Consider the following 19,320-nt stretch of genomic DNA (forward strand, 5'->3'; position numbering starts at 1 on the left):
ATGCTTGTTGACAAAATTCACTTGTGTTTTGGCAAAATATTTGCATGTAATAAATCCAACAATATGTTCAGTGAAAGTTAATACACTGAATGGATTCACCTAAGAAAACATCACAGTTGCCTCTAGATTTAAGAAGCAAAAGTATTTATAAGTAAATGGTAATAGTAAAATGTAAATACTGTTAGCCTAAACTATGAAAATAGAATCCAGCTTTTGTTCAACCTAAACATGTTAAAAAGACTTTCCAATCCTAATGTTGTAGGTATTGTTGAAAGAAACTTCCAGATGTGAGCTTTCCTAATTCCTGCCACAGAGATACCTTAGTATAAAAGGAAAGAGACAGTCTTAAGAATTAGTCTCAAAAATATCCATCTAACCTGACCTGAGTATCACAGAGCTCTTTATTGCCACAGTGAAAAGGAGCCAACCCTGATATTTTTGAAATGAATTCTTTTACCTAGCAAATGGAAAACCATGCTATCCTAATCTTCAGTTTGTGTCCTTATTAACTGATACTATTCAAGGAACGGACTGACACTGTTGCTGAAGCATATACTTAAATACTTGAAACAAATATCACTTTCCTTGGAATAAGTGATTGTCATCACAGAAGTTATCAATTGAAACTAAGTTACAAGTTCCTAATTTGGGGGGTGCTCTGGCATCATAACACTCCTCATTTTATTCTAAATATGTTGCATGCATGGGCCGGCCCGGTGGCGCACTGCTACAGTGTGCCGCTTGGGAGCGCAGCGGCACTCCCGCCAAGGGTTCGGCTCCCACATACAGACCGGCTGCTCACTGGCTGAGCGAGGTGCGGGCGCAACACCGAGGGTTGCAATCCCATTGCCGGTCCCGGTCCGGTACGGGCGCGACACTGAGGGTTGCGATCCGTTGCCGGTCACGAAAAAAGACAAAAAGGAAAAAAAAAAGAAAAAAAGAAAACATTCTGAAGGAGCTAAAAAATGTCTGTTTACCCCTTTGCAAATACTCCCACACTATTTCAAGTTTCCTATTTCTTAGGTAACCCCAAAATGCAGGTGGATTAAGTGAGAAGGATATGGCAGGCAGTCACCTGTTTACTTACATTCACTAGCTATGTTATTCATGTTTATTTATAGTTTCTCTCTTCCTACTAAAATCTAAGCCTCATGAGAGCAGACTGTATTTTGGACCCTGCCATATCTCTAGGGTGTAAAACAGTGCCCAGCTTGGCATAGATAAGATACTTGATAATATTGAATGATTGCAGGAATGAATAAATGAAAGAATGAGGGCTGCAGCCTAGGTCTCTTGGTAGGTTCCTTCTTTGCCCTTGTTTCCCCGTCTCCTTTGTTCTTATTTCCCAGTGACCATTTTTCTGCCTTCCCCCAATTTCCATGAGAATTCTCACCTGACCTTGCTTTGTCTTGCCACCTCCATCATTGCTGGGACATCCCTGAGCATCTGTTTTTCTCTTAGCACCAAACCTAGAGGCAGCTTGGCTCCTGGGCTGCCACTGATACTCTCCTGAGCTTACATTTGATTGCCTGACCATTGGAACCCTAATTAATATTCTGGTCTTTTCAGTTTCTCTTAGGAGAAGAGATCTTACTGTGGTGGTTCCTCCCTTTACCTTCCCCTCCTTCCACGGTGTCATTTCAGTTGGTTTCATCAGCTGCCACTCTTCTGGGGATTCCACTCCTCTCCCAGTATATTTTGCCCCAACTGCCTGTCAGTGCTATTCACATTACCTAAAGTGGATGTTACTGTTATTGTTGCTGTAGTGGTGGTTGTTTACCTGACTGCTACACTTCCAGTTGACCACTGGGTTACCTTCTCTCACCCCTACCCCTGTCCCACCTTATACCCTAGGTAATGCTCTTAATCCTACTTTTTCCAATCCCAGTAATAGGAAGGGAAATGCTTGACCTGCCTTGGGGGGGAGGGGGAGACAGTAGAGTCCTGAGTTTCATTTTCAGTGACTGAGAGTCACTAAACATCTGCCTTCCTGCAGTACCCCTGTCTCTTTGGGGAAACACCACCAGTAGTCCCTCTGAGATGCCAACAAAGCCTTTTCAAGTTTTGGTCAGTCACAAGCACTATGGATGATGTATTGTGATCTCTATCATATTTGTATTTGTTATTGCAGATGAACTACACTGTGGGTAAATTGTTTAATGTGTTTCTTTGAAGAAAGTGTTTTGGGTTCAAAATAGTTGGTTGATTATTAAGCTTTCTTGCCTTAACTTCTTCTTAAGTTAGAAACTGTCTTTGGATGGTGATATATTTTAAGCCAAATACTGACTGGTAAGTAAAGGGTACACAAAGAGAGAAAAATAAAGTTGGTTGATTATTAAGCTTTCTTGCCTTAACTTCTTCTTAAGTTAGAAACTGTCTTTGGATAGTGATATATTTTAAGCCAAATACTGACTGGTAAGTAAAGGGTACACAAAGAGAGAAAAATAATTTTTTCTTAATTTTCAAAAGTAGTAAACTGAGTCATCTTTACCACATTGATTTTACAAAACTAGTATACATCTTCAAGAGTATAAATACATTCTTAAGAGTATAAATAGAATTGTACCTATCTGTTCTCAATTTTTAGGATCTTAAAGGCTTTTTCAACATTATGAAGAGAAGAGCTTTAAGCCATTTAGAATCAGAATTTGTTGTGTTAATAATGGGATATGACTTGTTTTTGATTACCAGCTATTTAAGTTTAGATTTGGATTTATAATATAACTGAAGTATACCAAGTTAATCTGCTCAATTAGTAGTGAGTGAAGTGCACATAGCCAAATTCATTTATTTAACAAATTCATATTGAGCACCTATTACGTGCTAGATGTTGTTCTAGGCACTGAGTGTGGGAGACAGAGGGGAAGAAAGAGGCAGAAAGGGCAGGCAAAAGCCCATTTCCTTATAGCCAGCAAAATGTATATGCATTTACCCTCTGCCTTAGCAATCCAACTTCTAGTAGAAATCTACTCAAAATTTTCTGGTGGGGCCGAGCCTGTGGCGTACTCGGGAGAGTGCGGTGCTGGGAGTGCAGCAGTGCTCCCGCCGCGGGTTCGGATCCTATATGGGGATGACCGGTGCGCTCACTGGCTGAGCGCAGTGCGGCCGGTCTCAAAAAGGACAAAAAAAAAAAAAAAAAAATTCTGGTGAAAATATGCACTCATGTAATTCACAGTGCTATTTATAATAATAATAGTAAATATGTCACAGTAAAAGATTAGGAACAACCCAAATGTGTATCTGTTAATAAGCCATGGTATAGGGGCTGGCTGATTAGCTCAGTTGGTTGGAGCATGGTGCTGATAACACCAAGGTGCAGGGTTTGATCCCCATACTGGCCAGCCACCAGAAAAGAGAAAAGAAAGAAAAACAGAAGCCAGTGGAGTCCTATGAGGCTAAAAAGGAAAGGTGAACATATGCTGTCATGGAATGATCTTCATTATATGTTGTCAAGTGAAAAGAGTAAGATGAAAAACAGTTGATAGTAGCTTTTGTGTAAGGGTGCAGAGAGATGGATTGAGATATACACACATATTTGCTTATTTCATAAAAGAAACAATAGAAGGATAAATAGAAAAGTAGTAAAAATGATAGGAGGGAGGGAACAGGGTGGAAGAGCAAGGATGGAAGATAGACTTTTAAAATTATATCTTGTTATATAGTTTTGACTTTGGAACCATGTAAATATTTTACATAATTTAAAAATATATTAGTCCCCCAGCTTTTCGGCTGGAACCACCGTCTTCCAGTAATTCGCCAAAATGATGAACAGAAAAGGGAAAGAGGAGAGGCACCTGATGTATGTTTTCTAGGCCTTTTAGAAAACATGGAGTTGTTCCTTTGGCCACATACATGTGAATCTACAAGAAAGGTGATATTGTAGACATCAAGGGAATGGGAACTGTTCAAAAAGGAATGCCCCACAAATGTTACCATGGTAAAACTGGAAGAGTCTGCAGTGTTACCCAGCATGCTGTTGGCACTGTTGTAAACAAAGAAGTTAAGGGCAAGATTCTTGCCAAGAGAATTAATGTGCGTATTGAACATATTAAGCACTCTAGAGCTGAGACAGCTTCCTGAAATGCGTGAAGGAAAATGATCAGAAAAAGAAGGAAGCAAAAGAGAAAGGAACCTGGATTCAACTGAAGCGCCAGCCTGCTCTACCCAGAGAAGCACACTTTGTGAGAACCAATGGCAAGGAGCCTGAGCTGTTAGAACTGTTCCCTATGAATTCATGGCATAATGGGTGTAAAAAATATAGAAGACCAAGACCATTGTACTGTAAAAAAAATAATAATAATAAAAATAAAAATATATTAGTCCCCCCAAATTAAAAAATCTGAAATAAATGAACTTACTTGTATGTCAAGCAGATAGCATAACCACACAGAAAAGAATTATTTCAAATGACTTTAACACATTGTACATCTTCAGTGAGTATATTCTTCCCCCCCCCCTTTTTTGTCTTTTTTCGTGACCGGCAACGGATCGCAACCCTCAGTGTTGCGCCCGCACTGGACCGGGACCGGCAATGGGATCGCAACCCTCGGTGTTGCTCCTGCACCTCGCTCAGCCAGTGAGCGGCCAGTCTGTATGTGGGATCCGAACCCTCGGCAGGAGTGCCGCCGCGCTTCCCAAGCGGCGCACTGTAGCAGTGCGTCACCGGGCCGGCCCCTTCAGTGAGTATATTCTAAGGACAAGAAATCCTCAACTATATTTGGTAATATTACTGTTAGCAGTAATATTGGCATTTTTATTTCACACACATATATATGAGATAAATATTCCTAGGAACCAATATCTATAGCATAAAAGCAGTTAAATAAAAGTCTTGTAATATTAAATTTGAATTGGAAATATCATTATGAAATGATGATATATTTTTCCTGAAGAAAAAAAAATACATATTCCCTAGCCTGTCCACTGGAAAGGCCTTGCAGCAATAACAACCCAATAGCAATTAACATCTCACCCCAGATTATGGACTAACCACCATTTCCTACTCTAAGGAATCAGGGCACTCTGTGGATAATCGGGACACCAGCTTTTCTTATGCATTCTCACAGCATTCTTTGCTAGTATTGTCACAGAACTTATATGTAGTTTCTTTTTTACCTACCTCTCTTCCACAGATTGAGCACAAGGTAAAAGTTGTCTTTTAACTCTATCCTTGGCATATAGTGTGCTCTCGTTTAATATACGAATGATCGAGTGAGTGAGTGAATATGAAAGGACTGTAAGCATTAGCCACATAATAGGCCATTGGTGCTTACCCGGCTCTTCCCTGTCTTGACTCCTAGATAATTCTGTGTTACAGCAAGCTACCTCCTTTGCTTAGCTTCCTCTCTGTCCCCCCAGGAAGCTCCGTAAAAATAGGAGCCAGGTGTTGTTCTCTGTATTCCTAGGGTCTTGAACTGTAGGTGTTTAATATATATTTGAGTGAAAGAATGAAAAACACATGAATGAATGAGGATATCTTCAGGGCCACAACTCCTGTAGTCCCCTGCATCAGATCCTGGGAGCACAACCTCTGGCCATGACATTTTTGATTCTCTAGGGCAGGCTCTGTAAAGCCTGAACTGAAGCATCTCTAATTCTGTGTCTCACCTCTTCTTGCCCAACTCTTCTTCCTTCTCTCAACCCAGGAGAGAAGGACTCTTTTCTCCCTACAGTAGCTGGCACATGTTCAGTAAACATTAGCAATCATTCACAGATGGAGCTGCCTCTCCTCCAGGGCTCTTGCCTCTCTCCTATTTCTTTCACTTTCTCAGAGGCCAAACCCAGAAAGCCGTGGGGACCTGACATTGCCTTTTCTCCCAGGAATCATGGTCTTTCCCCTTTTCACACAAGGGAGCAAGGTTTTCTTTGTCTTCCACAAGGGTAGTTCAATTAAATAGGACTAAAGTTAAGTGACTCTAATTATTTTTTATTAATGTTTAACTGCTAAATTTCTTTTTCAATTAAATAATTATGTCTTTATGTTCAGAGGTCCCTTTTTTGCATATATATGGACGTTCATTTATTTTATTAAAGGAAATGCCACCTGCAAAACTATTAATGACCTGAGCTCTGTGATTAGTTCACTTTAGTGACATTTCTAGATTTAATAATTAATCTGGCTCAAGTTCAAAGAAAGAAAACTTAATGCCAGAAATTCCTAGCCAGAAAAGAATATAAACAAACCTTACAATTGTCCCCTCAAATAACAAGAACCATTGAGATCAACTTCTTGCAATTAGAAGTGTTTTGAAAAAAAGCAGGAGGAAAGTTAATGAAAGCATGTCAAAACAATGAAACTCAGTGTACATTTTCATTATTGTAATTGATCAAAGGATGTTTGCAATAGATTTGAATGTGAATAAATTAAATGTGACATTGATTTGGCAGAGGCACACTAGTGATTGGCAAGAACACATAGCAGGAGCAGCTTCTGCTAACGCATAACTCGCTTGGCTGTTGGTTCATGCTAATAGATTTCTTAGCAACCTAGTGCTATCATACTAACCTAAGCTCTGTCATTTATTTACCCTTTTAGTTTCTTCTCCCATCCAGGCAAGATTAAATTCATTTTTGATTACTAACCTAGCAGGTGCTGCCTTGAGTCTGAACACAGAATACCTTTTGGTGACCTATGCACCTCCCCCGTTTTTCTCTTTTCTCTTTCACAGACTCAGAAAGAATGATCTAATAACTTATTATTTCATCCTGGCAGTTCAACTTGTACAACTAGAGAAGTACTTTAATTAAACAATTTGGCAATATTTTCAAGCTTAGACATTACTATAGCACTTGCTAGGCCTGAATTGCTTCTCAACATGTTACAAAATTGACACTATGGAAGGAATGTTCAGCTTAGAACATTTTGAAACACCAAATTCCCATTATAATTATGTTGAGGATGGGGAGCTGTGTGGTATATTCTGGGACGCTACTTTCTGGATGTGATAGTTTTACAGTAACCAGATGCCTATGATATGGGGTCCTGACTTCATGCCAAATTTCACCTATGATCTGTTTACTAAATCCTTTTGTATTCTTCAAAAACATTTTTGATTTTCTGGAATGTACTCATACCTTTAAGTTTTTAATGCTCATTAAAATAAAAATTATTTACTAATATGTATGGTTTAAATTATGGAAAGAAATTAATAGAGCTATCAAGGTCAAATTTATCCCAGTTTTTGTGTGTAATATAACTTAAGCTTTCTAAAATAAGCCATGGTTTTATTCTCATAGAAGACTGAAAAAACACAGTGACATGGGCAAGACTGATTCCTGAGTCTTTACTTGCTCCTGAAAACTTTCTAACAATGAAGCACTGTTGAATTTGTTTTAAACTATATTTATATTTTGTCTTGGCATGTGTTTTGAACTTAAGTTTGAACATAGTTATATATGATATACTTGGAATTGACAAGTACTTGAATGGAGACCATTTATAAATCCTAAACTCCAGAGGAGCTTGGAGCCAGAACATCAAAGAAGAAAAAGGGTATGATATGTATACCTGTATTCAACCTGCCTTTTTCCTAGCTGTATTCAGAGCACTTTTAAAGCAAACTTTTTGATTCCCTAATAAAGGGCTGAGCATTAGCTTTATTCCATGTGTATCAATATAAAAATTATTCAAATAATTTTTATTCAAATTATTTTGAAGTCTTATTATGGAATTTTATATTTAACATGAATATCACACCATCAGTATCATGTTTATGTATTATATATATGATGTATATAAAGTGTATATATATGATATGTATAGCATATTACTGAAATACTCCTTGATAGAAGAAATTCCCAGTTGACTAGGTTAAGTCTTTTAAAGAGAAAAATTGGGTTTGGGAATTGAGATGTTGAATGATAATCATGAAAAAAATTATTCATTTTTATTTATACATATACAAGCACAAAATAAAAAATACTAGTGACATTTTACATATCTTAAATTAGTAACGGTAATTTATAATTTGTATAATTTTTATTTACCTTCCCTTGTTTAGTATGTAAATGTGTAGTAGCAGATATATTCCTAAAATGTTTTTGTATGTATGCTTAGATCTATATCTATTCAATTCCACTTAATAGTATAGACTCAGAATTGTTCACTCCTACACCTCTGGTCCAAGCGTGGCCCAGAGGCACAGAATAACTTGGATACCTGAGAAAGAAAACTCTTTAGGTGACCTTTTGAACTCACTCAGATATTTCTCAGCCCTTCCGTTTCCTCAGTATTCATCATGTAATCTAAACTTTCTTCTAGTCATGATAACATCAGACAGCACTTGCTATTAGTTTTGTCCCTTCTCAGATATAAGTGCAGTTCCAAGGCCCAGATTTACATTGCCTTGGTTTCCTTTATCTCTCCCAACACATTACTACAGAGACCTCTAGTCTTAGTCTGCCATTTGTTTTACCTTTTTTTTATAGTCCAGATATCCAGTTTTGTTACCTAGTATCTCCCACAGCTATAACTGTATATTTGAGGTGAATTCCTCACCGTTGTGGAAAACTCATATATACTAGGATTTCACATAAAGGGACTGTATGATTGGACTGGGATAGCTGTACTGATTATGTCATGCCTAATGTCTATGAGAGATCTACAAGTTAGCATGTAAGTAGATGGCATATTTAAGCTTTGTGGAGTTTGTTTTTAAGCTTTGTTTTGTTTTTAACTTTAAAAGCCTTTTTGTCACCACACATGGCGATTTGCAACGTTAAATACAACAACAGTACAACTACCAAAAGGGCTTTTAAGCAGGGCTCTTAGCAAAGTAAGAGTATTGGAAAGGACTTGAGCTACGACCTTTGGGGCTCGAGTTCACATCACTGAATTAATGAATATTACACAACAAATAACCATTAACTTGTCTTCATTACAAAAACAGTAATGAGCATGTTAAAGGTATTTGGAACTTTTCTGTCTTTTCTTTTTTATCTCCTTTTCAATCTAATCCTCCACAAACAATGACAATTTATAACTTTGACAGAGAAAAATGTATAAATTCAAACATTTATTATAAAATACTTTTCACAACTGATGAATTTGTATGTTTTCCCAATATCAAGGCTCAAACAACTCAAGCCTAAACTAGTTTGCTCCAACTGAACATCCCTGCTGCCTGTTGAAATGAGAGGGATTGTCACAGAACACTGGTCATTCATAAACAATAAATTTAGGAAAAGTTTTGACATACAAATTTTGATATGAATCATATTTTCACTATTGTCAGTATAGTTTCTTTCTCTTCTTCCCTGAGATTCGTGGAGAATGATATCCTTCAGTACTTCACTCCAGGAGACTCTTTATGTGACCATACCAGAATGGGTCTGACCTCATGCATGACTTTCTGATTGTCAACTTCATGGGGCTTAGCTTCAGATAGACAGGAAGGGCCATTATTGACATATTGATCCAAATCCAAAATCAGGGGACCCAGGACAGTGGTGTAAGATATGAAAGGCTTGGTAAGCAAAGGGTTTTTGTTGAATGGGAATAGGGAGGTAATGAGGCAGAGTGTTGTTAATTTGAGGGCTACACATGGTAATAACAGTCCTCTTGCCTTTCAGGCTGTGCTTCTCCTGAACCAGGTTTGCAAAGCTTGTGAATCCTCTTGGTAGGAGTACAATCATGATAAGTTTCAAAATTATAGCAGTAGTTTCAGTGGATAGTGTGATGATGCTCCTCATGTGCTCAGGGAACTTGGAGTGGATGGACATAGAGTTCCAGGATATCCAGGCTCGACCAGGGTGTCCAAAATTCTGATGTTTTTCTCTGCAATAAAGTCCTTTATTCTGATCATTTCCGGCACTATTCATTCCATTGTGTAGATTCAGGTTTCCATCTTATATCATTTCCCTTCAGCTGAAGTGCTTCCTTTAATGCTTCTTGTAGGAGAGCTTTGCTTTAGACAAACTTAGCTTTTGTTTGTCTGAAAATCTTCTTATGCCTTTATTTTTTTGTTTGTTTTGTTTTGTTTTGTTTTTGGTAGCTGGCCATTATTATGCCTTCATTTCTGAAGGATATTTTCAGTGGATATAGGATTACAAGTGTTTTTGGCAGCTGGCCATTATTATGCCTTCATTTCTGAAGGATATTTTCAGTGGATATAGGATTACAAGTTAGCAATTTTTTTCAGCACCTTAAAGCCATTCCATTGTCTTATTGCTTGCATTGTTTGCCATGAGAACTCAGTACTATTCTCCTATATTTGACTCATATAAATGTGTCTTTTTCTCTGTGGCTGGTTTTAAGATTTTCTTTTTATCATTAGTTTTTAGTAATTTTATTTTGATGTGTTTTGGTTTTGTGATTATCCTGCTTGGGGTTTGTTGAGCTTCTTAGATGTGTGGATTTATATTCTTTTCTGTTTGGAATATTTTTAGTTATTTCTTCTTCTCCTTCTGTGACTCCAATTATATGTATGTTAGACTGCTTGATATTGTCCTGAATCTGAGGCTCTGTTCATTTTTTTAAGCTTTTTAAAAATCTCTCTTTCTTTAGTTTGTGTATCTTCCATTGCCTTGTTTTCAGATTTATTGTTGCCCTGTAGTATCTAATCTGCTATTAAGTATTCATTAAATTTTTCATTTTTTTTTTCATTTCTAGAAGTTTTATTTGGTTCTTTATAATAGTTTCTATTTCTTTCCTCTTTGTGTTTTTTTTTCTTTAAATCTTTAATATTTTTATAGTAGCTGTGGTAAAGTCCTCATCTGTTCATGTTATAATTTATGTGACGTATGGGTCTATTTCCATTGACTAATTTTGGATCACACTTTCCTCTTCTTCGCTTCTTGATTACATGATGAACATTGAAATATTATGCTGTTTAGTTTCTTGAGTTTTGTTGTCTTGCTTTAGAAAATATTGAGTTTTGTTCTGGAAGACCATTAATTGACATATGAATCAGCCCAAAATTTTAGAGGCTTATTTTTAAGTTTTGTTACGACAGATTTAGAGAAGTTTGGTCCAGTAGGAGTTTCTGCAATGATGGAAATGTTTTATATCTGTGCTTTCCAATTGGTAGCCACTAGTCACATTTGGCTATTACATACTTGAAATGTGGTTAGTGCAATTGAGGAACTAATGTTTTTATTTAATTTTAACTAATTTAAATTTAAATAGCATGTGGCTAGTGGCTACTGTATTGGACAGCACAGACTTAGAGTAAACTCTCTTCTTATGCCAGTTTATCCTTACTCTTAAGGAGTAACCTTTCTAGGGTCTTTATATTGATTAAATGCCCAGGTGTTTAGCAAGGTCTCCTAGTGCAGTACAAACTCTTGTACTTGTTTAGCCTATAGCTCCCCAGTATTCTTTAGGCAGAAGTTGTTCTTCCTGGCCATGTGGAGTCTGACTGTACACATGTGCAGCTTAATATTCTATTGAACACTCAAGTGGACCCCTTTGCAAATTTCTAGAACTCTTTCTCTGTATTCTTCCCAACGTATTCCAGCTTCCTCAGCCTCCTTAAACAACCATCTCTATCTCATCAGCTTAGTGAGACCTTCTTCCTCCACTTGTATTCCCTACCTCTGGGCAGCAACCCATAATGTACAATGCAGAAAGTTGGGGTGATACAAGACTTATCTCATTTGTTTCCCTTCCTCTCAGGGTTTACAGTACTGCACTGCCTATTGTTCGGTATCTGAAAAGCTTAATTTATTTTAGTCCAGTTTTCTAGTTGTTTTATGGCAGAAGGACTAGTCTGGTGCCAGTTACTCCATCTTGGCCTGAAATTAGTAGACTACATCTTATTAACACCTTTCCTCATCTCAAAAAGGGGTGGGTAGGAGTTTGGTTTGTTTATTTTTTAATGGAATGGAATAAACAGTCACTATTTTAAAATCCACCTATACCTTCTTCTATTGTACTGTCACTGCCCGGTAGCCAGTTCTTTCCCAATCCTTACAACAGCCCACTGAAGAAGACAGTATTGTTATCTCCATGTTACATATGAGAAAACTGAGACACAGAGAGTTTAGGTAACATTCACAGGATCACACAACTAGTAAATGGCAAAACTGGGATTTGTATGCAGGTAGTCTGGCTTCAGGGCCCATGTTCTTAAACACTACTGAGAAACTTTCAGAGGACCTAACAATGTGAAGAGTATACATTTGAGTATTTGGTATATAAACATTTATACATATACAGTCACATATAAACAAGATTCACACATTTAAATCAATAATGTTTGGCTTACTTTAGAATATGGAAGAATCTATAATCTGCATAGACCTGTTAACCTCTAAGGGAACTCTAGAAAAGGCTTAAAGGAACAAAAAGAAAGAATATACTCTTACATCATTGTTTTATGAAAGCATAATCACCTTGTAGTATATAGTCAGCTATCTTAGGAAACATAGTACTGTTATGAGTTAATTTTATCCCCATTTCAGATAAAGAAACTGAAACTGAAAAAAGTTAAATGACTTTCTTGGTATCACACAGCTAGTAAAGGGATTGGAACCCAGTCTGAATCAAAGAATCATCTATGTGGATTGTCATCGCAATGTTATTTTTTAAATGAATAAGTGAAATGTTGGAAACAACAGTAGGGATAGTTGTTAAGTAAATCATGGCACAATATAAGTTTTTAAAAAAAATGTTGAAGAAAATTATTTATTGATAGAAAAGCAGTAGGTAAAATATGTGTGTTTGAAACATATGTTTATGTGAAGAAAGATGCCTTTGCTCTTGGTTTATCCCTACACAAACACTGAAACATACCATAATTGATAAACATATTGAGACTTAAGGTGATATTGTTCCAAGGAATTATAAGGAAAAATACTTACTTTATGGTAGTTTCTACTCTGAAATAGACTTTCTTAAGAGATGATTTCTGTTTGTCTTTAAAGCCTAAAATTTCTATTTTCTCTCCCGAAGAACTTTCATTTTGCCAATTCCAAATGTTTATGAAACTAGATTTTCTTTTATAAATGATTTATGTCCTGTTTAATTTTCCTGGAAGCTGTTAGCAGGGGTCTGCCTGGTAACAATTAGTTTAAAACAAAAACATTTTTTTAAAAAAGGAAATTCTTTTCTAGGGAAAATTATAGGCTCCATGTTTTCCAATTCTGAAATCTTTAATCCATCTTCACTTGTAAAAATCACTAACATGTTTAGATTGGCTTTTCATTTATCTAAATAGCTGTTATAAGAAAGAGTAATGTTGAATAAAGAGAAATATGTGAAGGCAGGAGAGAAGAAAGAACAGATCTCCGCCCTCCATTTCCTTTTATTCAGAAGGCATATGCATGTAGCAGCTCTAGTACTACAGCAGAAAAGGTGAAGTAAATAAAGTAGGCATGGGCACAGTTCCAGGTTTTGTGACTGATCCTATTATACTGAAACCATGCCAGCTCCGTGCCAACTTCTGAATAGCCTCTTGCTACTTGAGGTCAGCTACTAAAGCAAATTTAATCTGGTCCTGAACCTTCCATTCTGTTTCAAAGAATGAGCTTCCATGAAGATATAGGAACTTGAAGAGCATCAAGATATGAAAAAGTATTTTTGTCTATTTCTGTTATTTCCAGTATAGTATTGTGGGATTTCCTTTGTAATATATGATCACCTGATGTAAGAATTCGGTAAAGTATAGGAAAGGCAAAGCCTGATTTCTCTTCTTTTACCCTTACTTGTAGCAACTGCCCCTAAGTCATAGTTACCGTGGTTATTAAAGTAATCTATTCATGAGGAATTGCTGTGTTGTGAAAATTACAAGAATATTTATAAATGTTGTTCTTCCCCTCACATGTTTTCTTTGAGGGGGAAGTGTATTAGACAGGCCCTTTTTCACATCTAAAACTAAAAGTCTACAACACTATAACCAAAAAATCTTTTTTTTCTACTCTAAGTGCAAACCATTATTTTAAGGTTATTTTAAATATTAGTACTTTTTAAAAGACTATATTACTTGAAATTCACTTTAGAGATGTTGCCCAGATGTTGCCCTTTAGCTGTCATTTATTAAAGTGTTTAAATTTAAAAATAACTTGAGAGAACTTGTTTTTGTCAGTGTTGTCAGATATTAGCCAGTTATATTAACATTAATTTTTCATATTATGACATCTGTTCTTAAAGAAAAATCAGAAAATTCAGATTAGCACAAAGATCATTAAAAAATTACACCCATTTAGAAATAATTAAGACAGAAGAAAAGAGGAAGGAATCAATAAAGATAAAAGATGTAGTTAGTGTACTTCATCTGTTTTTAAGATGCACATCTTTTTAAATTTTAACATCTCTGAAATCAGAATGTGTGTGAAGGAGTTTAACTGCCTTTCTTTTTTAGTGCTACATATAATAGTGATGCTTCTTAAATGTGACAGTCATATTCAATGAAATATAACAAAAAAGATTTATTGTAATTTTTGTATAGATCCTTCTAAATAGAATAAGGAGTCTAAGGAACAGAACTGCATTGCACAAAGTGTTTGCACTGATTTGAGGAAGCATTTCAAATAGCAAAATGCCTCTCTGGAACTGGTGTCTAGGACATGCCAAACTCTGATTTCATTTCTGCCATCATCTCTTCCTCTCCAGTGGAAAAGTACAGTCATTGATGATGTTTTAAGGGAGAAAATAGGTGTTAAGCTTAGAAAATTTTTGATAGAGTGACTCATGCTCTTGTGTAATATTTCTTGTGACATAGTTTCATTTTTTGAATAGTAAATATTTCTATTTTGTGATCTTTCATGTCTTTCTATTATAGCATAAAATGAGGACAGAGCTGTTTAATTCATATAACACTGATATATAATCAAATAGCTTTTTCAAACTTATCCTATAAATATCTATATATTATTTAAATGCAAAGCAAGTATCATGTATATAATATGTATTTTATCTTTTACTCACTATTTTATTTTCATAAGACCTTTAGTTTTGTTTTTTTAACCAAAAATTTAATAATTTCTTCTATTTATATATACATGCAGGAAATACTAAAGAATGAAAAATACAGAGAAGAAATAAAAACAACGAGCAAAGATTATCATGAAAAGGAAAAACACCTTAGTAAAGAGACCAAGGAACTCTTGGCTCCACCAGTTCAAACTCAAATTAAAGGTCATGCCTCTGCTCCATACTTTGGAAAGGAAGAACCCTCAGTGGCTCCCACCAGCACTGGTAAAACCTTTCAGCCAGGATCCTGGATGCCACAAGACGGCAAGAGCCACAATCAATGAATGCACTATGATAAAATAATTTCATTTATATGGATGACTATTTTAATAATTAAAAGGAGTAAAAAGTTACTTTGTATTTTCTGAATGTACAATAGTTCTCTATTCCATGAAGAGATCATTTTTAGAATGCATAAGAAATGTGAGATTATGAACCATAGAAGGCTAACTTCTTTTAGACTTAATCCTTCATTTGATTTAGTCATCATTCTGCTTATGAATTTGCTTCGATTTGTTTTTCCCTCCTTGGGTTACTCCCTTGAGAGGTGTAATGCTCCCTTGTAGCTGTGAATGCTCAGTACATTTTGGATCATTAAGATAATTTAGGAACCACCCTCAGATATATCTTGCTAGAAATAAGGGTAAATAGTGAGCTCTCCCAAATTATAAAAGAAAAAAAGTGAAAACATTTTTATTTCTGGAGAAGTACCATGTAGGATTCTAAAGGACTAATCAAAAATGTGAACTTGGATAAAACATGCAGGAAAAGAAAATTCAGTTGATAAATGAAACAGAAGCCATAAATACCTTGATGAGAAGATGAGACAAAAGCTAGCTTATGGTGGGATTGTGGTTGGAGTTTGAAGAGAAGAATTAGGACCAATATAGGTAGACAATTCATCACAAAAGCATGAAAGGACAGTAAAGAGAGAAATGGAGTTCCACGAGATCTAAAATTACTTTGGAAAATGGAAAGTAGAGGACTCTCAGAAAGCAGAAAGCAATTCCACTGATAGTTGGGACTCCAGTGGCTTATATATTAAAGAAAAATGTACACATAAAAATGTACACATTAAAACACTGATTACATAATAAAAGTATTTTTAGAGGATCATGCGTTTTCTGGAGTGCACAAACAAGTTTTGCTGATATTATAATATAGAGTCTTTCTCACACTGTTTGGTATATAATACAAAAGTACTTCAAATAGTTCATGGAAAAATTTGTCTTTTTAAGATTTGTATGTCTTTTAATTCTATTTTTCCACAAACTTTTTGAAGTACCTTTGTAGGTGTACAATAAATATTTATTGGATGAATGACCCAAATTTTTATGCTTAGTTGAGTGTTAACAATGAATTCCTAAAAACACATAGATTAAAATTTTTATTTAATAGCAGGTAAAAATTTTAATTGGTAAGAAACACACTACAGAAAACTACAACTATTATAAGCATTCATACTAAAACAAGTAATCAAACGACAACATCACTACAACATACTTAATAACAAAAAACCCCTAGGTGATAATACCAATGTTGTAGCAGCCCTGTTAATATCACGTTAAACAGTTTGTCTTATTACATCATTACAAAGTGATATTACATTTTGTCATAGAGGCAAAAAAGGAACTCGCCACTAGATAATATAAAAGGAAGTATAATTTGTAGTGTGATTGGATTATGAGTTGAGATTTTCTTAAATACTGGATTGTAAGGAAACTAATAAATGTTTTAACACACTAGTGTTTCTACTGCCAAATAGCTAGCTACTAGCTATTAATTGTATTCTATATATGTTTGGCAAATGTTTCCCATACAGTTTTCATAAATAACATACGGCAGAATTTAATTTTCAATTTTATGGTTTTCATTTTAAAATACCTGTCTTACATAAGTAGCAAAAGCCAAATCTTTCTCTTGTGGGAAAATGCCATATGTTAAACTAAGATGATAATGCTGGCCCACCATTATTAGGAAATACTTTCAAGGGGGCCGGCCCGTGGCTCACTCGGGAGAGTGCGGTGCTGATAACACCAAGGCCACGGGTTCGGATCCCATATAGGGATGGCCGGTTTGCTCATTGGGTGAGCATGGTGCTGACAACACCAAGTCAAGGGTTAAGATCCCCTTACCGGTCATCTTCTTAAAAAAAAAAAAAAAGGAAATACTTTCAAGGTGATTTTGAAAGGTGGGAATTAAGTTTATAATAATCCATCCATACTTCTTTCCTCCAGGCTAATTTGTTTAAGATGACTGGTTGCACTGGTAGGTTGTGTGAGAACACAGTTAAATCTCCTATGTAAAAATATAACTGTAATCTTGGCCTAATTAAAATTTGCCTTTCTAAACTTTTTTTTTTTTAAATACTTGGTTCTTAAGCCAGACACATGCAAAGCAGAATTAAAATATTAAATAATTAGCTTGTCTACCACTATCATATTTCACATTTTAAATAGTTATACTTTGAACATTTACAAATTTTTTATTATCAAAATGTCTTTTCATCTGTTCAAGACCAGACTTCAAGCCTATGCCCAAAGTTGTTTAATTTCACAAGTAAAAATGTTAACCTAATTTAAGAATATCATATATACCTTAAGTACTCTCTGAAATAAATCCTTCCTGACTTTCTGTGCCTCTGCATATCGTATGTTTTTGGTTTTTTACAGTAATGGGCTTAACATTATGCAAACTGCTGAAGTGTAGAAAGTGTTGTTGGCTATTGGATTTAATCATATAAACCTAGCCTATTAGCTATATCCTAGATATTTTAAGTTAAAAACCAACCAAACTGGAGAAAATCCTTTTCTATTCCTACTTTTACTAATAGATTTCTGGCTGTCATTTTATTTTACTAACCTTGAATCAGTGCCGTTATATAGATCTTTTTATTTAAAATGTAACCTGAATTTAAACCAGGCTTTCTCAAACTTATGTTCTTTGGGGAAGAGGCATAAAGGCGAGTCTGTAGTAGTCAAATTAAGTTAAAAGATTCCAAAAAATCATGCAGGAAAGAAACCTGTCCAGGTTTTACTTATGTTCCCCAAACTTTTGTATTTCAGCGTGAAATCCCTTTTAATGTGTTTGAGAAATGCAGAATTTATCTCTAAATATTTATTCCAGATATGAAGTAAATCAGTGATTCAGTTGCAAACATGAAAACAATACATCCTAATAGGATCAAATTTCCTCTGAGAACCAGATAAAATATAAAGTACCCCTTGCCACTTTCCTTTACTTCGTGTAATGAAGGAAGGAATTGGGTGAGGCACTGGTAATTATAATTTATTTCAACATTAGGTTTCCAGCTTACAGCTTCCTAAGCTTATTTCCAGTTTGTTACTGTAAAGAAACAAAAGTAAAACATGTCCTTACACATCTGATATACAGTAGGGCCATGCTTAAGTTTATCACATGGTCCAAATTCTAACACACAAACATCTATTTAATTTTTGTTTTATTTTATTTTAGGTAAAATGTTTGTTACAGGCAGCCTGGGGACAACTTGCTTTTTCCCCCCAAAACCAGCCATAAAAAGGTAATAGATTGTATTCAGTTCTTAGAACTTCAGAAACAGCACAATTAAATAGGAAAGCAAATTTTTTAAAGAAATATTCTAGATAATAGTAAATGGAATTCTTTCAACAATTGTACTATTTGATTCAGTGAAATAAGATGGATTTTTCTGAAGAATCTCAAACCTCACAATATTCTCTATTTTAAACACCTCCCCACCACCACACACACACACAGCCACAAATACTATAAAACTTTGTTGATCTCACAGGTATAAAAAGGCTCTGTAAATGTTGGGAAAAGCGGAGTAACAAATGTCAAACAAATACAAAATTGGCATGTGTTAAGACTTTCATAGAAATTATAGAAAAAAGACTTTTAAATACCTTTAAACGGTCACAACAGAACCAATGAAACCACAGCTTTAGTAGATAACTGAGAATTATAACGACTAGATTCTTTGCTTCAATGCTTCTACTCTAAAATGTGGCCATATACAAAATATATATCACACACACATATATAAATTCTTTCCATGAACAACTCAACTGCTGGAAACTGTATTTTAGACATATCTTAACCTCATTTTTCTTAAACTGGGCTCTGTAGACCCAAGGTTTTAATTTCAATGATAATAGAGAAAGTATTTCCTAGATGACCTGAGTAACTAACTCATAACTACAACCTAAAATAATAGCATTACGTGTTGTTCAAACTGATCCACAACCAGTCTTCGGGGTCCTGAGGTTCTCAAACTTGAGAGGTGCTGTCCTAAACTTTTACAAGAGTGCTTAGCTATAAGTGAAATTCATAACTCTTTGAAAAATCTGACTTTCATAACATATCTCACTTAAATTATTACCCCCCCCAAAAAACACAAAAACCTAGAA

At 35.3% G+C, this 19,320-nt stretch overlaps 1 protein-coding gene across 1 annotated transcript; it reads left to right on the forward strand.

Moving 5' to 3' along the window:
- Positions 1-7,418: 7,418 nt before the first annotated feature.
- On the forward strand, positions 7,419-16,024 carry LOC103593182 (mimitin, mitochondrial-like; the record flags this gene model as incomplete). Its single annotated transcript, XM_008576124.1, has 2 exons — positions 7,419-7,492; positions 14,947-16,024. Coding segments are annotated over 2 exons (323 nt in total), but the record flags the coding sequence as incomplete, so codon positions are not given.
- Positions 16,025-19,320: the final 3,296 nt, after the last annotated feature.

This window comes from Galeopterus variegatus, unplaced genomic scaffold (assembly GCF_000696425.1).
Source record: "Galeopterus variegatus unplaced genomic scaffold, G_variegatus-3.0.2 Scaffold1296, whole genome shotgun sequence".
In the NCBI taxonomy this organism is placed as follows: Eukaryota; Metazoa; Chordata; class Mammalia; order Dermoptera; family Cynocephalidae; genus Galeopterus; species Galeopterus variegatus.